The sequence below is a fragment of the Myxocyprinus asiaticus genome, chromosome 17, assembly GCF_019703515.2.
Source record: "Myxocyprinus asiaticus isolate MX2 ecotype Aquarium Trade chromosome 17, UBuf_Myxa_2, whole genome shotgun sequence".
NCBI lineage: Eukaryota > Metazoa > Chordata > Actinopteri > Cypriniformes > Catostomidae > Myxocyprinus > Myxocyprinus asiaticus.
The window spans coordinates 3,211,289-3,226,155 of record NC_059360.1 but is presented as its reverse complement, the minus strand read 5'-3'; the positions used below and the strand labels follow the sequence as shown (position 1 = coordinate 3,226,155).

At 37.3% G+C, this 14,867-nt stretch overlaps 1 protein-coding gene across 4 annotated transcripts in view; it reads right to left on the bottom strand.

Annotated features, from left to right (window-relative positions):
* Nucleotides 1–14,867, bottom strand: part of fermt2 (FERM domain containing kindlin 2) — a 100,761-nt gene that overhangs the window by 27,931 nt on the left and 57,963 nt on the right. For 2 of the 4 annotated variants that reach the window (XM_051723203.1, XM_051723205.1), the window contains exons 4-7: nt 12,424–12,552; nt 5,850–5,882; nt 2,905–3,130; nt 2,724–2,826 (exon numbers count right to left, since the gene is read on the bottom strand). In XM_051723203.1, coding sequence (XP_051579163.1) covers nt 2,724–2,826; nt 2,905–3,130; nt 5,850–5,882; nt 12,424–12,552 — 491 coding nt within the window. The remainder of the gene's footprint in view (nt 1–2,723; nt 2,827–2,904; nt 3,131–5,849; nt 5,883–12,423; nt 12,553–14,867) is intronic. The other 2 variants (XM_051723206.1, XM_051723207.1) reach the window with 1 other exon arrangement.

The window sequence follows — 14,867 nt, the reverse complement described above, 5'->3', positions numbered from 1 at the left end:
AATCAATGATGCCGTCTACACTGGAAGCGTCCGTTGAAGCGTGTCACACCGACAATAAACGAATGCCCCGTCTATTTTGCGCTGCACGCGCTGGGGCTTCTGCCAGCAAGTCAAATGGACCACTTTAGAACGTTTGCTTTGACGTGTCCACTGCAGACAGCCTCAACGTGTCTGGTGTAGACAGGTGAGGTGATTAACCCCTGGACTTGAAAATGTCCATTCGCCTGGAACAATAAAGCCTACATTCACATCGCAGCTGATGTGGCCCAAATCGGATTTTTTTTTTCACTCACAAGTGACACAAAACAGTTTGAAAAACAACCATAGTAACTTGCACGTTTCGCAAATCTGCTTCTCGCACCAAGACCAGTGATCCCCACTGATACTTTGCTTCTCTTGCGAGAGGACATTTTCCAGCACTGCAAGAGAAAGGGATCAGGCTGGAAGCAGCGCGTCTTCTCACTCGTGGCACGTGCCGAAAAATGCAACATTAAAGCGCTAAAGCAACATCTGTGCCATGCAAGGGAAGGTTGAATAACACTTGTTTGGGTGAAGATTATCAGTAATGCACTGTTGATATTAAGGCCCGATGAGATATTAACCACCCCCCACCCCTTTTATTTTTTTTAATGGATTTACACAATTCACATGGGTCACAATTTTAGGTCAGAAAAATGGAACTCTGAATTAATACGGAAAAATCACATCCCTGACTGAAGCTCCATAATGCTTTCTACGGCAAGCCCCGAGGGGATAAATACACAATCACACACAGGGCAAACTTACTTTATGAATCGCATCCTTCTTCAGTCTGTTACGGTTGTTTATGTTCAAGCGGTACGCCTGTTGTTATTTCACCGATCTCCACATAACAGGGAAGTGGAGAGAAAGTTGGAATGAGCCGGGATGTCTCCCCACTACCATTCTGAACCAGTGTGTGTGTGTGTGTGACAGAGCTCTGGCTAAAGAGAACAAGACCTCAAGCGCAACATTCGGTAGATGTGTAACACCCTCGGCCAAAATTTAAGTTGTTCTGAACCGGCTAATGAGATGCCGGTTTAAATATACTGCAATAAGAATAATTTTAGACCTATTTGTTGACTGCGCTGCCTGGCGCAACGTCGCAGAAATAGAAATCATTCCAAAAATTGAAAGCCCTGTCGCTGTCACTCGTCGTGTGTCGCGGCTGGTTAGGACAAAAACTATGATTAATATGGAAAAGATACCTTTTATCATGTGTCGCGGCTGGTTAGGACACGGTGTTATGTTGATCTATCTATCTATCTGATGGTTTGTCTGATTATTTATCTATAATCTAGTATTCTGGCTGGCTGTTTGCCTTTCTATAAAGTCTGTAAAAATATCAAACTTCAAAAATATCATCAAAGTATGTCTTGAAAAACTTTACCCATGTAGTTCAATAGCTAACATGTTACGTATCCTAAATACTTGCAATTAAGTAATATTTTCACACTTTTTGTGTAATTTGGCTAAATTACAGATTGACTGGAAATGAGGCCCAATATAAATACTCACAAGTCTCGCTCACAAGTGATATTTACCTCAAATATTTTATCTCAAGCATGCTCTTCACTGACACTTTAGTGTGACAAGTACATTCATTTTTGAAAAAAAATGTAAGTGTCCCGTAGACACTTTAGTGTAACAAGTACATTCACTTTTGAAAACTTTTTTTAAAATTATTTTTTTATTTTTGAAAAATGATTAAAAATAACAAAACATTTATTTCACTCTTTTTAGATGATCATAGTTTTACACGTAACAATTAGCATTTTCCTAATGCATTTTCATAGTTTAACATTTGAAGTCTGGGTCAGGGACAAGGCTAAAACAGTCAAATCTATACATAAAAGGCATTTGAAAGTACCAAAAAGAAATGATAAAGGCCTGGTAAGTTTTTAAGTCACATTTAATGTAAACAAAGAACAAACTTGAAATCGGTTTAATAAAAATCAACCTCTGTGACATTAAATTGCCTGAAGATGAAGAATCACCCATATATTATATTTAACAAACATGATTTTAAATGACACAATTCAAATATTCAAAGGACCAAGACAGTGATGTAGAAATCATTGGCAAAGTGTTACTGAAGTGGCTTTTTGGAATTTAGAAAATAAAAGCTTTCATTTCAAATAGTTTACCTTCATATAATCTTTGTTGTGTGTTGTTACCATATGATTTCAATAACAGACAGTCAGTTGCAGTTTTTTCATATCCCTCCGTTTCACTGTTAGTCAAGTTTTCTTGCACCAAAAGCAGTCCTAATTTAGTTTATGACTATTTTCCACCATCTTTCTGACCCCTGCAGTGCCTTTTTTGGTTTGACAGACTTTACCACATTTTACTCTTATCATTAGTGGTTCTTCTTTTTCAGGATAATAGTATCTATTATTTATTCTCCTAATAACCTCACTGAGAGTGGCAGGCAAAGTTTCTGAACACTGAATAAGACGTTCTCCAAAGTTCACAAGTCATTTTTGCAGCTTAGTTTCAATAAATGGTCTTTTTGAAACTGGGGAAGACCTTTGAGTTCTGAAAATCACTGTGCATTTTCATAGTACAATGAATCTTTTATTACAAATTTTAAAATTACGTTTGTCATGATATGACCCTGTTAACTTATACAGCAATGAAATGCATGATAATAAGAGCTGTTTACATACCATCAGCTCATCAGTTAAATGGTAAAACACACTGACCTTTGGGTTGAGGTCAAAGAAGCTGTGATACTTGAACCGCAGTAGCAGGACCTCGTTCTCCTTCACATCCTGTTCCATCAGTGATCTGGAGGAGTCCAGCCACCTTCACAAACATATTCAGCAGATTATAAGTAACAGTTCCTCAATCACGAAGCATTCAGAGATCAGGTCTCACACTTACCCCTGGTTGATCTTGGCTTTGTCCAAGAGGGATTGAGGTTTGTAGAGTTTCACCAAAATGTCAGGTGAGGCGATGGGCTGGCTAACAGCGAGGATGCTGGGATTGCCCTCTGACAGCGGGCTGTCTCCAAACCAAGCTGTGGTGGGTGACAAAGGACTGCCATCCCGAGAGTCATAAGTAGGGGTCATTGTCTTGCTGTAAAGTCCGGGACTGGAATAGATGCTACCTGAAATGAAAGACATCCATTAGTAATCAGCTAACATGGCCACAGCACAATCTATATGAAAAGCTAGATGTAGAGCTGGGCGGTATGATGGTAACGTGCAACAGTAGAAATTTGTCAACTGGTAGAGATTGAGCTATACTGGTAATTCCGCAGCGTTTCTGCAGTGTAATTTAACAAATTATGCTTTTCCAATTATAATGGGTGCAATTTTTTTTATAGACCCATTGTAACTGTAGCTGTTTATGGTTGCCAGGCAACATCTCATCTTGCCTAATTATTATACAGTAGACTTTAACTGAAGTATGTATATTAGCTTTGAATGTGACTAATTTTTAAAAAGTATTTAGGGGCTTCCACGTGACTCGAGTCAGCATTGCCCAATACATTACACTCTATGGAGTGAAGCGATCGCTCCAGCGTTATGTCCGGTGCCGCATTACACTTCCATCAAGCGTTCAAAGCTCAAAGTTTAAACAACTTTAACTCCATAACCGCTAACCTGTCAAACAATGATTATCAGGCAATTTGCAAAGTCTGTCTTTGCAATGACAGGTTTAAAAATATTTCTTGTTGCTTTGTACTCAAAGACATCATTAGTGAGGTAAACACGTGTATGAAAATATTTACGTTATCGTAATAACATCCTAAGACCTTCACGTGAACGAGTCCTCTTATTACTCCTGTAATGAATATACTGAAATACATGTTTTCAATGTTTACTGTAAACATCTCCTGCTGTTTTTAGAAATCCACAGCAGCGCTGCCTGCCAACTTGTAAATTCGCCCTTCTCTCACACTGTCTGCAACGCTTGTTGTGTGGTGGACAAAGTGACGCATGACACTGGCGTTGGCGCCCCTGAACAAATCCTGTAGAAGTTTACCTTTTTAAAAATGTTTACCTTTTCAAAAATTTTGCTTTTAACTCGTGTTACATAACGTGTAGCTTTTGCACTGATGCTAGACTGGATTGTCAAAGAATAGTTGAATGGTATATATATATATATATATATATATATATATATATATATATATATATATATATATATATATATAAAAAACTTTTTGGGTTGAATTTCCAGAAAAAAAAAAAAAAAAAAAGAAGAAACAAAAATATTTTGTTAAATATATCCCATTACTGTGATTCAAAATTACTCATAACAAGATTTTGGTCATACCGCCCACCCCTAGCCAGATGATATACCTACAAAATCCAGTGACTGAACATCACCATAAATAACTACATTAAATTAATTCACATGACTGCACATCCCTGACCAAGGCAGCATGCAGATGCACACTACAACACTGAATAGTGCATAAAACAGAAGCCAGCACAACCAGCAAAAATGAGGGGTTCTGAGGTACTCAATATTTTGATGAACCCAGTGATTCAGGAGCGTTGCATCAGCTGGGTCTCAGTGCACCATTTTATCTGTTATTACTGCAGATCATTAACTCATTCAGTTCATTAGTGCCGGGTCAGTCATTAAATTACTTCAGTTATAGCCTACAGAACAACTGAAACACTTTTTCTGCCACTCTTTTAGTTAGCCTATTACAAATGGTCCTGGATACTGTTTGTCAGTACAGCATTCCGGCCGTATTAAAATAACCAATATAGTAACAGCTATGACACAACACCTGTTCACCTTGTTACTATGGATATAACCAACTATTAACCAAAGCTTACATGTTAGGGACTAGATTTTCTAGCATGAATTTCATATTAACAATTGCTTTAATGTGGACATGCATTAATTAATTAATGTCTGTCCTTTGACGTTAACATCAAAATTAAAAATGCAATGTATCCAGAAACTCGCTGTTTTATTTATTCACCATCACAAACCAAAAAAATGACATGGTTACCCTACACATTCTTCTGTAACCACTCAAGTGACCAACCAGGTGTAAGAAGACAAAAGCTACAGGCAAAATCATTTATGCAGCCAAAATCATGGAGAGGTACAGGAAGTGCTTGTGAAGTTGTAGAGGTCATGAGAAAAGAGAGAGGGCTGAAGAAGACATTAGGGAAGGGCTTTCTCAGAAACTCAGGGGAAGGTCATTGGAGGGTTTTCTGCTCCCCTCAGGGAACTGAGGGGACTTGACGGTCAGCAGGGTTAGGATGTTTACTCTCTACGCGCTATTTGAGAGTGTTCAAATAACTTCTAAACCACAAAGACTCATCACACTAAAGCTCTAGTTCATGCTCATGTTTTTAGGAACGTGCAAAACAACTGATTGAATGAGTGAGTATGGAAGCACTGATTATTTTATATGCCATATATCAAACTAATTTACTAGTCTGTCTTATAACTGTCTAATGAAACGGTTAAGGGGGTGAGAAATAGGGACAAATGCTTCAATGAAGGGAGCTAAGAACTTTAAAATCAGCCTCCTGAATATTGATGTGGATAGATTTTGTTCCTCACTCTCAAGGCAAAAGTGTGAATGGTTGCTGAACGTTGACATATATATGTAAAATACCACACATTTATGTGAAAAACTTTCCAAATTGCACATTTATAATCAATTTCCATGGTAACGCATCTCATGACCCTCATCAGCTGAAGTCTCACTGTAGCACACAGTCAGGTGACCAGAGGCAGGGATTTCCTCCTGTCAGCAGGGGTCAGGTGACTGCTTCAGCTGTGGTGAGGGGAGGTGAAGGAAGCAATGCAGGAAAACAAACAGAACAAGTCAAAACAGTCAGCCTTACCTTTCACCGGTCCAATGTATATTATCTCAGAGGCTTGAAGAACAGGAAGAAATGGAGAGGAAAAGAAAAAAACAAAGAGAGAGGTAATAAAGATTTAAAGGACAGATTAAAGAGATTAACAGATCGGAGGAAAGGAAAGTGTTAAAGAACATGCAAAAAAAAAGACGATAGATGTAGGGTGGGCAATATAGCATAAAATTCTAAATATACCTTCAAAATCTTTTACACAGGAATTGCAATGTAATTAATTAACACTAAAATTCTTGTTAAAAATAATCAGCCAGGGAAAGGACAAATTATTTTTAATCATTTTAATTGATATGCACTAATATAACAATACATAGAAATAAATAAAATTGTCCTATACGTTTTACTAAAACACTTTAATACTAAAGTTTAAATGACAAATGCTTTTAAAACATCTCTCTCTTAACGCTTTCATTAAAGAAAGATCACAAAATTATTCTAATGGCAAGCTTTTTAGGAAACTTGATGGCTAAAAATAAAAGCACATTAAAATCACTGCGATATTCACAACGGTGCTTAATATTATTAGGGCTGGATATCGACAGTCCATTTTGCTTACATATAAAAGCAATTTGACAATTATCAATACCAATTCAATACCAAAACAAAATACTAAATCTTTGTAAACAGCTCTAATTATTCAAGACTAAAGCTACTACAGTTTTCCAGTCCAGACCAGTGAGTGGTTTCCTCGTTTTCTTGTTATAGTTGTTTGATTAATATTAAAGACATACTAGACAGTAGTGGTCGACTGATAGTGGATTTTGCTGACACTGATAACTAAGGTGGTGGAAAAGGCCAATAACCGATTAATCAGCCGATAGTTTTTAAATTAGATTTAAAGAATGAAAAAACAATCTTAGTCTATCCTTACTATGACGGTTACAGACATAGAGGCTACAAGAGTCCAAAAATGAATACAATTCCAGAGGCAGTTTATTGTGCAACCAAAAATACCAACAATAACCAGAAAAAAATGAAGATTTGGTGCATAATGCGGGACTTTTAACTGTAAACAAGCCAAAACGCACAAGGGGCTCTTATTTTGAAATGTCGGAGACTTGGCTCTGTTACAATGCTCTATATATATTAGCTTTTAAAATTCACCAGGTAAAGAGTTTTGTATATATATTTCACCAGATGATGTTTAACTAGGAATAAGGTTTATTATTATTCATAAGATACGAAGTTGGAGACACAATGCGAGTAGGCCTATGTGCTGACAAGGCACATTTTCATATACTCTCATTTTCATTTGCATTGCCCTCGTTTCAATTTAGATTACTTGACTACTTCATTAAAAGAGTGCCGGCCACAGAGGAACATGGAGGAATAAAAAAATACATAAATAAAACCTATTGGCAACTATCGGCGTAGATTTTTGCAGATAACCGATAGTTCCAAAAAGCAACTTTCATCCAATTAATCAGTAAAACGGATATATCAATCTACCTCTACTAGACAGCAGGCTGTATTTTTCTCTTCATTACTCCAAGTCTGATATTTTGAGACAAATCAGCTTTTTGTCCTGCTGTTTACATTCACTTTAGACATAAATGACTGTGTTTACATTAATATGAAATGTTAAGTGTATTTTACAGTTTAGGAGCACACACACATAAGCCGCCTGTCAGTCGGTCAAACAGCGTGTGGGTACCAGTGTGAGAAAATAAGTGATCTTTAAGATTTTCATCATTTGTGTATTCTCTCTCTACTCTCTTTCTCTCTTGTCATTTCATTTAATAGTTAAGACAGGCTTGTTGGCCAATCAGAAACATCTACTGTGATGTCATTGCTTCCACCTGTTAGTAATTATTGATGGTTTATGTTCATGAGTATATTCCATTGTGATGAAAATGTACCTTGAAAAAAGTTAGAAACAGTAGTCGATAAATAAGTGTGCTTTTTTGAGTTGTGCAGTTATCTTCCTATTAATGAGACCAACAATTGGCTGTCTTGCGATCGACTGGTCTATTGCAATCTACATAATGAGCACCCCTGACATACTGTAAAAAATTGATCTAGTGGGTTCAAGAGTCAATGTCGGCATTGTTCAAATGAAGATCGCAATTAAATCAGAAAAACGTTTTTTTACCCAGCCCTAAATAATATTTGTTAATATATTATACAATGTTATTATATAACACAATCATCACAAATATCTATTGTGACTATGTGATACATTGCCCAGCCTTAATTATTGGTTAATCAATCTCAAAAAGAAAAGAAAGTTTTCAAAAACAGAAAAGAAGTCATGTTGACAAAACAGAACGACAAAAGATGTTCATAAACATACTGTACTTAATAAATATGTCATTTACAGTCATATTTTCCCTTTTCATTCAGCACAAAACCCTCAGTGATGCACAGAGAAACAATCGCAGGTGTGAAAGACATTCAGATACAGGACAGATAGAGCTCTACTTCCACAGCAGTTCCTGACAGTAGAAGATCAGTGTGGGATGGGGAAGAAACAACAATACTACAGCTCGTAAGGGTGGAGTTCCCACTAGTAGCGTTATCAAAGTGATTCTAATCGAGTATTTGGTGCCCTTTGAGAAGGAATCAAGCAGACGTTCTTCGGTTCATTTCCTGTTGTTGGCCGATATGGCTCACAGCAGCTCCTGTTCAATTCTCTCCTCCCTAAAGAGCCTTTGTGCAGTAAAACGGATTCTTTGCAGCCCTAAACATCATGCAGGTTTCCTGCACTATTTTAATGAGGGTCATTGTGAGGTTTAATGCTAGTAATGAAGGAACTAGTGGAGAGCAAATCTCAGAAATAGTCACGCTGCTCAAGCCTATTGGCCTGTGTGTTGCGTTTATACTGGGGCCCTGTAGTCCCGGGACAATAGACCCTATTCATGTGGACCTAAGATGGAGACTGTCCTCTGTGCATCTTAAATGGATTTCAGCGCATCATGTGGGGTGCACAGCGAGGTGGCGGACGGCTCTGTTTCAAACTGGCAGCGTGACCAAATATGTGCGGAATCTAACCCATCCATGCTCCAGAGTTCGAGTGAGAGAGCAGCGTGTCTGCAAATGATAAGCTGCTCACAACCCACACATTTTTCATTTCAGCACTATTTCAACATAACAACCCTTTTGTTTTCCTGCTCTTAAACCACACAAGCACCATTATGGAACTTCATGGCTTCCAAACCATCAAACATTGTGTCTACACTGTAAGTGAGCAACGCATTGTGACACCACAAAGCTAGAATGCTTGCTAAGGCAAAATTTTGGCTTCGGTACGATACCAGCCCTGGTACCTCGGTATCGATACTGACTCGATACTTAAGCAACAAATAAAATTTAAAAAATCCGTTTTTTTTATTTTTTATGAAATTACACAGAAAATGATTGACAAAAGAACTGCATAATGTCTTATAGATACAAATTATGCCTTTGCTGTTTACATTTTTCTGGATTCCATGTTAAATGTTTTAATTAAATGTTATGATTAAATTGTGTTTAATCAAATACATACTGAACAGCTTTAATCAAATGAAAATATAATAATTTATAAATAATAATTTTTGGTAAAAACAAAAAACAAAAACAGATCCATAACAGATCTTTACAGTATTAATGAAAACATTAATACAATCTGATCACCTGAGGCAAAAGGCTGCCATGGCTTAATCACAACAAGCTGATATTCAGTACTGGTATTCCGCTTTTGTGATGTTGCTTACAGATAATAATACTAATAATTTAACCATTTAATACTATATTATTGTTATTATGAGTATTATTGCTACTACTTTGAATATTACACTTTTATACAATAGTAATATTTTTCTGTCATAATGTCTGAATCCAGTTGAATAGAGCTCTCATTTCAGCGGGATTTTTATTTTGAAAGACCTTTGAAGTTCTTCCTGTTTGTGAAGGGTTCATTATATCAAGCTACCCGCAACTCGTGAGCTGAAATATCCGAGCTGCAACGGTGAAAAAGTCATTTGAGTTCACAGCCATTAATACTATAAACCCACTGCTCTGCGGCTCTGCAGATGGATGCTATTGGACACACTGCATGAAAATCAAGCATTAGTAGTGTGTGTTGCATGTGTGTTTGTGTGTGTGTGTGCGCGCGCCTGTTTGTGTGAAGGAGATGACAGAGCAGGACAGAGCCTCTCATTCATTTTGTGGTGCGTAGCGCGTGTGACTTTATATTATTTAATTAAATGATATGATCATACCAGGCCATATCAAGTCTTTTTTTTTTTTTTGGTACTTTGTATTTGTATTGTCTTTTATTTAATCTCAAAACTCACATTACTTTACATTTTGCTAATGGCAGCATACTTTAATATAGTACAGAAATTAACAAAATGATATCGAACTGTTCAAAAATGTTTAGTATCATGATATTTCATCAGTACCGTTATACTGCGCAACCCTAATAGGGATTAATTAAACTGTGATATGACCTAGTGCGATAATAAAACCGCAAGGGCTGTGATTTAATTAAATAAATTAATAGTCTGCATGCACTGCTCGCTGCATTTAAAGTATGTGCGCAGCTCTGTTCTCTTTAGTGTTTTATAGATACTACTACTAAAAAAAGCTTGAGGTATAACTAGATTGCACAGCAATGCCTCATGCAAGTTAAGAAATTATTAAAAGAAATATGGTACAATTGTATAAATAAAAATAATAATAAAAAGAATTAAAAGAATTATGATGATCATGGATTATGAGAATCATTTTTTATTATTATTGTACAAATATATATTTCCGCAATAATATCTTAACTTATTGGGTTTCAAAAACAATGATGAAAGTTGGGATGAGACCCTATCGCAAAGTTGACAAAAACTAAGTTAATGCGATGTGAAACCCTCCATGTTTTACTGAATTTTTATTTATTTAGTTTGGTTCTTTTTAAGAGGACTCAAGCATAAACACCATCTCTTGAATAGTATTTCTACTGTCAGTAGAGCATGTTTGCCCATGACTAAAACTTTTAGCAATTTGATTTTTTGTCCACATCGTTCAGCCCTAGCATGTAATTCATCCCGCACCGTTTGTGCTACTCAAATCATACAGCTTATTGAGGAGAGGTGTGCTATTACTCACTTTTTTAACTTTGTGCTTTTTACTTGGTGGACGATAACTGAAACTCCCTTAGAATTACAGAACCAGATTGGGGGTTGTCTCTTTTGACATGGGCCAGTAAGCAACCACTAAAGTCCAAAGTACATTCCGGTTTTACCAAGAAAACTTAATGTCCGTGTACAGTCGAACATGAGCCTGTCAAAGTATACTTCATTTTACTGTGCGCGCATACACAGGCGATTAGCGCATGCGCGCTACAACTGCTATGACATACCGGACTATTTCTTCTCAGGATTTTAGACACAAAGATGTCTTAATTGTCTTCCAGACTTGAGTTAAACAAATGCATGTATCTCCTAACCTCCTCACATACTAGTTCTTTTGTTTTTCTCCCCTTTTCACCCCAATTTGGAATGCTCAATTCCCAATGCGCTCTAAGTCCTAGTGGTGGCGTAGTGACTCACCTCAATCCAGGTGGCGGAGGACGAATCTCAGCTGCCTCCACGTCCGAGACCGTCAATCTACGCATCTTATCACAATGCTTGTTGAGCGTGTTACCACGGAGACATAGCGTGTGGAGGCTTCACGCTATTCTCCTCATCATCCACACACAACTCACCACGTGCCCCACCGAGAGCAAGAACCACATTATAGCGACCACGAGGAGGTTACCCAATGTGACCCTTACCCTCCTTAGCAACCGGACCAATTTGGTTGCTTAGGATACCTGGCTGGAGTCACTCAGCATGCCCTGGATTCAAACTCACGACTGCAGGGGTGATAGTCAGCGTCTTTACTAGCTGAGCTTCCCAGGCCCCACAGACACGTTCTTGATGTGCACATTCACAGTTGTTGTTTCCACATTTGTCTCCTATTGTTTCCTGGCAATTATATCTTCTTCTAGTGCTTTTTTGTGACAACAACGGCTCAAATGTAAGTGTTGCCAACTTGTTGCACCACAAAGTAGTGCAAATAATTCCAGGCGCATGAGCATTCTGTGCGTTCAAAGATCGTGTTGTGGACTCTGAAGATGACGAAATTTGTGTCACACAACCTGTACACGGATGCTCAGCATTCGCAGTCTGAATGAAGTATACTTTTGCCAACCACCTAGAAATCCTTATCAATGGCATATCAACACCTTGGCAACTATTAACTCCAGTGAGTGAGTGACAGTGAGTTCTGAATGTACAAAAACCGCTTGTATTTTTTTCAGCAAATGTAATTATGTGATGAAATACAGTAGTAACATTCTAGTTTTGTTCGCTTGCAGTGCAGACACAGAGTAAGTTGTATTGATGGTATTATATTTGCATGTAACTAACAATTATGTTGAAACACTATTTTCTGATGTGTCGGAGCAGTTATTCACGGCTCTTTTTGTCTGACAGGACAAGATTGATAACTGCATTTACATACAGAGAAGAATTCTATACATTTCGTAGGCACATGGTTCTCAGGTGGATATGACGATTCTGATTTGTACCTGATCCAGGAGTGAGCAGAGGTCCTTCCAGCTCCAGCGCCTCCTCCTCGGCCTCCTCCAGCTTTTTCTTCTTCTTCTTGGGGTCACGGGGCTTGCGCAGTAAAGAGAGCTCCTCAGGGTGCCGGATGTCTGTTAGGAGTAGAAGAGAGACTCATTGTGATTATAGGTCAGAACACCACTAAAGCCAGTTCAAGAAACAACCTAAAGAGTAATATTTCACACAAAAAAAAAACAAAAAATAAAAACAAGCGAGATAGATGGGGACTAAAGGCTGATTTATACTTCAGCATCGAAGCTAACCTATACCATATTCTGACGTGCATCTCTCCGAAAATGTAACCACGCATCGCTTCAACGCAGACAACACCAGTTGTAATTGGTCCTTTTTGTAACCACAGACTGTCCCACAGGATGATAAAAAGGATATCTGAGGTAGCATTGCATTTTCTCCAAGATTATTTTAAGATCTTTGTATCATAATACACTGTATTTAAGCTAGTTTTTATCTGGAGCATCTGCTGTTTTCATGTTTTGTTTATGTTTCATTAAGTAAAAAGCAAAAATGTAAATCTGTTCACAAGAAAGAAATCTGTTCACAACTGTGCTTTTTTTTTCCTCGGGTACTTTACTCTCTATATATATTTGGTTTGTGAGGATCACAATATTTGTTGTATTCCACTCTAAAACTTTCAGATCTGTCCGATGTTATGACCGTATGCTTGACTGTATGGTGTACAGTAAATAATCATATTTCATAAAATTAGAAAAACAAACCACTTCTAATTTTATCGTTATCACACATCAAGACACTAAATGACGAACAACAGAAATGCTGCTTAGTCAACTAAATAAGATGACAAGAAAATAACACTGAGACAGAGAGACTCGAGACAGCCACCTTTTAAAAAAAAGACATGCACAGAGAGTGACGGAAGCACAACTTTGCTGCTGCACATCTTGAGGAAAACTTGATCTAGGAATATCAGACATACGAAACCACTCCAGTAGGACATTATAGTTTGACACCTGTTGTATATAGTATGATTAATAGGTTCTTAATTAATCTGTTATATATGCTTATAATACAGCGGCCTAATATCTACAGCCCAATATTTGTAGCCCAAGTAATTTCATAAATACAAAAACATTTTCAAACATATAATATATATATATAAAATGTTATAGTGAACATTTTTTATATTAAGATTTTCTTAATTTTACAATATAATATATTATCATACAAGCCTATATACAAGCCTAAATTAAGGATGTAACAGTTCAATTTTCTCATGGTTTGGTTTTAATTTTTCAAAGAGCAACTTTCTCCCACATTCGTTGCAATAAAGAAAACCGATATGATCAGTTCAATGTCAAAGACACTGTCAACTTATAAACTACATGAGTGTTCAACATCACACTCACCTGAGACACTAAGTTCTAAAACAAGAGAGATATATCCACTATTAATTCCAAAATTGTTCCAGTCAAAGATTTGTTCACCCTCTTTAGTGTTTTGCGGTGTAGTAACGAATATCACTAATTAGCATTTGCGTGAAGGCGTCTCAACACAGTTATTGCAGGATAAACTATATTTTTTTCCTGTTATGACTGTTTTCATAACAAGCAAATATCTCTGTTAAGATATTCAAACGAGTCTGACAGATTCACGCTGATGAGTGACTCTCAGGTGAGATTGAGAGCGCATTCTTGATTGATAGACTGCGCATGTGTGCACATACTGTTTCTCTGATCGCACCCGTTGACGGACCGCCGCTCTCATTGAACATTAGCTGTGCTCAGATATTCTTTGTAGTTTATTTCATTCATTACATCCTTTTACAGTTTATTTCCCTCTCTAACTGTGCCTCAGCCATTCAGAGAGCTACCATAAACCCTCTGATATTAGCCGATATTAGCCTTTCACAGATATATTAGTATCGGCGTATATGTTTTCCGATATGCGCAGATATGAAAAAAAAAATTTCAGAACATATAATGCAGAATACAATGCTTGGGGTGATTTAGAATTGGTGTCATAACGTAGTCTTTCCAGCCATTGTTTACAGAGCTGAGCTAACGGCGGTTCTGCAGACAGTGCGGTGTTAAGCGGTGTCTTCATGGTAAGTTGCTAACTAGTTTGTGAAATGCATACTGGAAAGTTAATAAACAATGACCCCATAATTTTCCCTTTTCAATATAATTAATATAACGTTAACCCTGTCCCTGACAACCATGTCACTCATGTTGATCACATCTGTTTGCTATTAGCCAGCTATAGTTTGTCAGTGCAGTCACTAACGTAGCAGACTGAAAGTTAAGCATCAGAGCATCTTTTTGCAGTTCAGCAGACAACGGTGCGGTGATGGAATGTGTCTGAGTGTTGATTTCACACTACGTTGTTATCTAGTTGGTAAGACGCAATGCTGTAAAGTAAATAAACAACG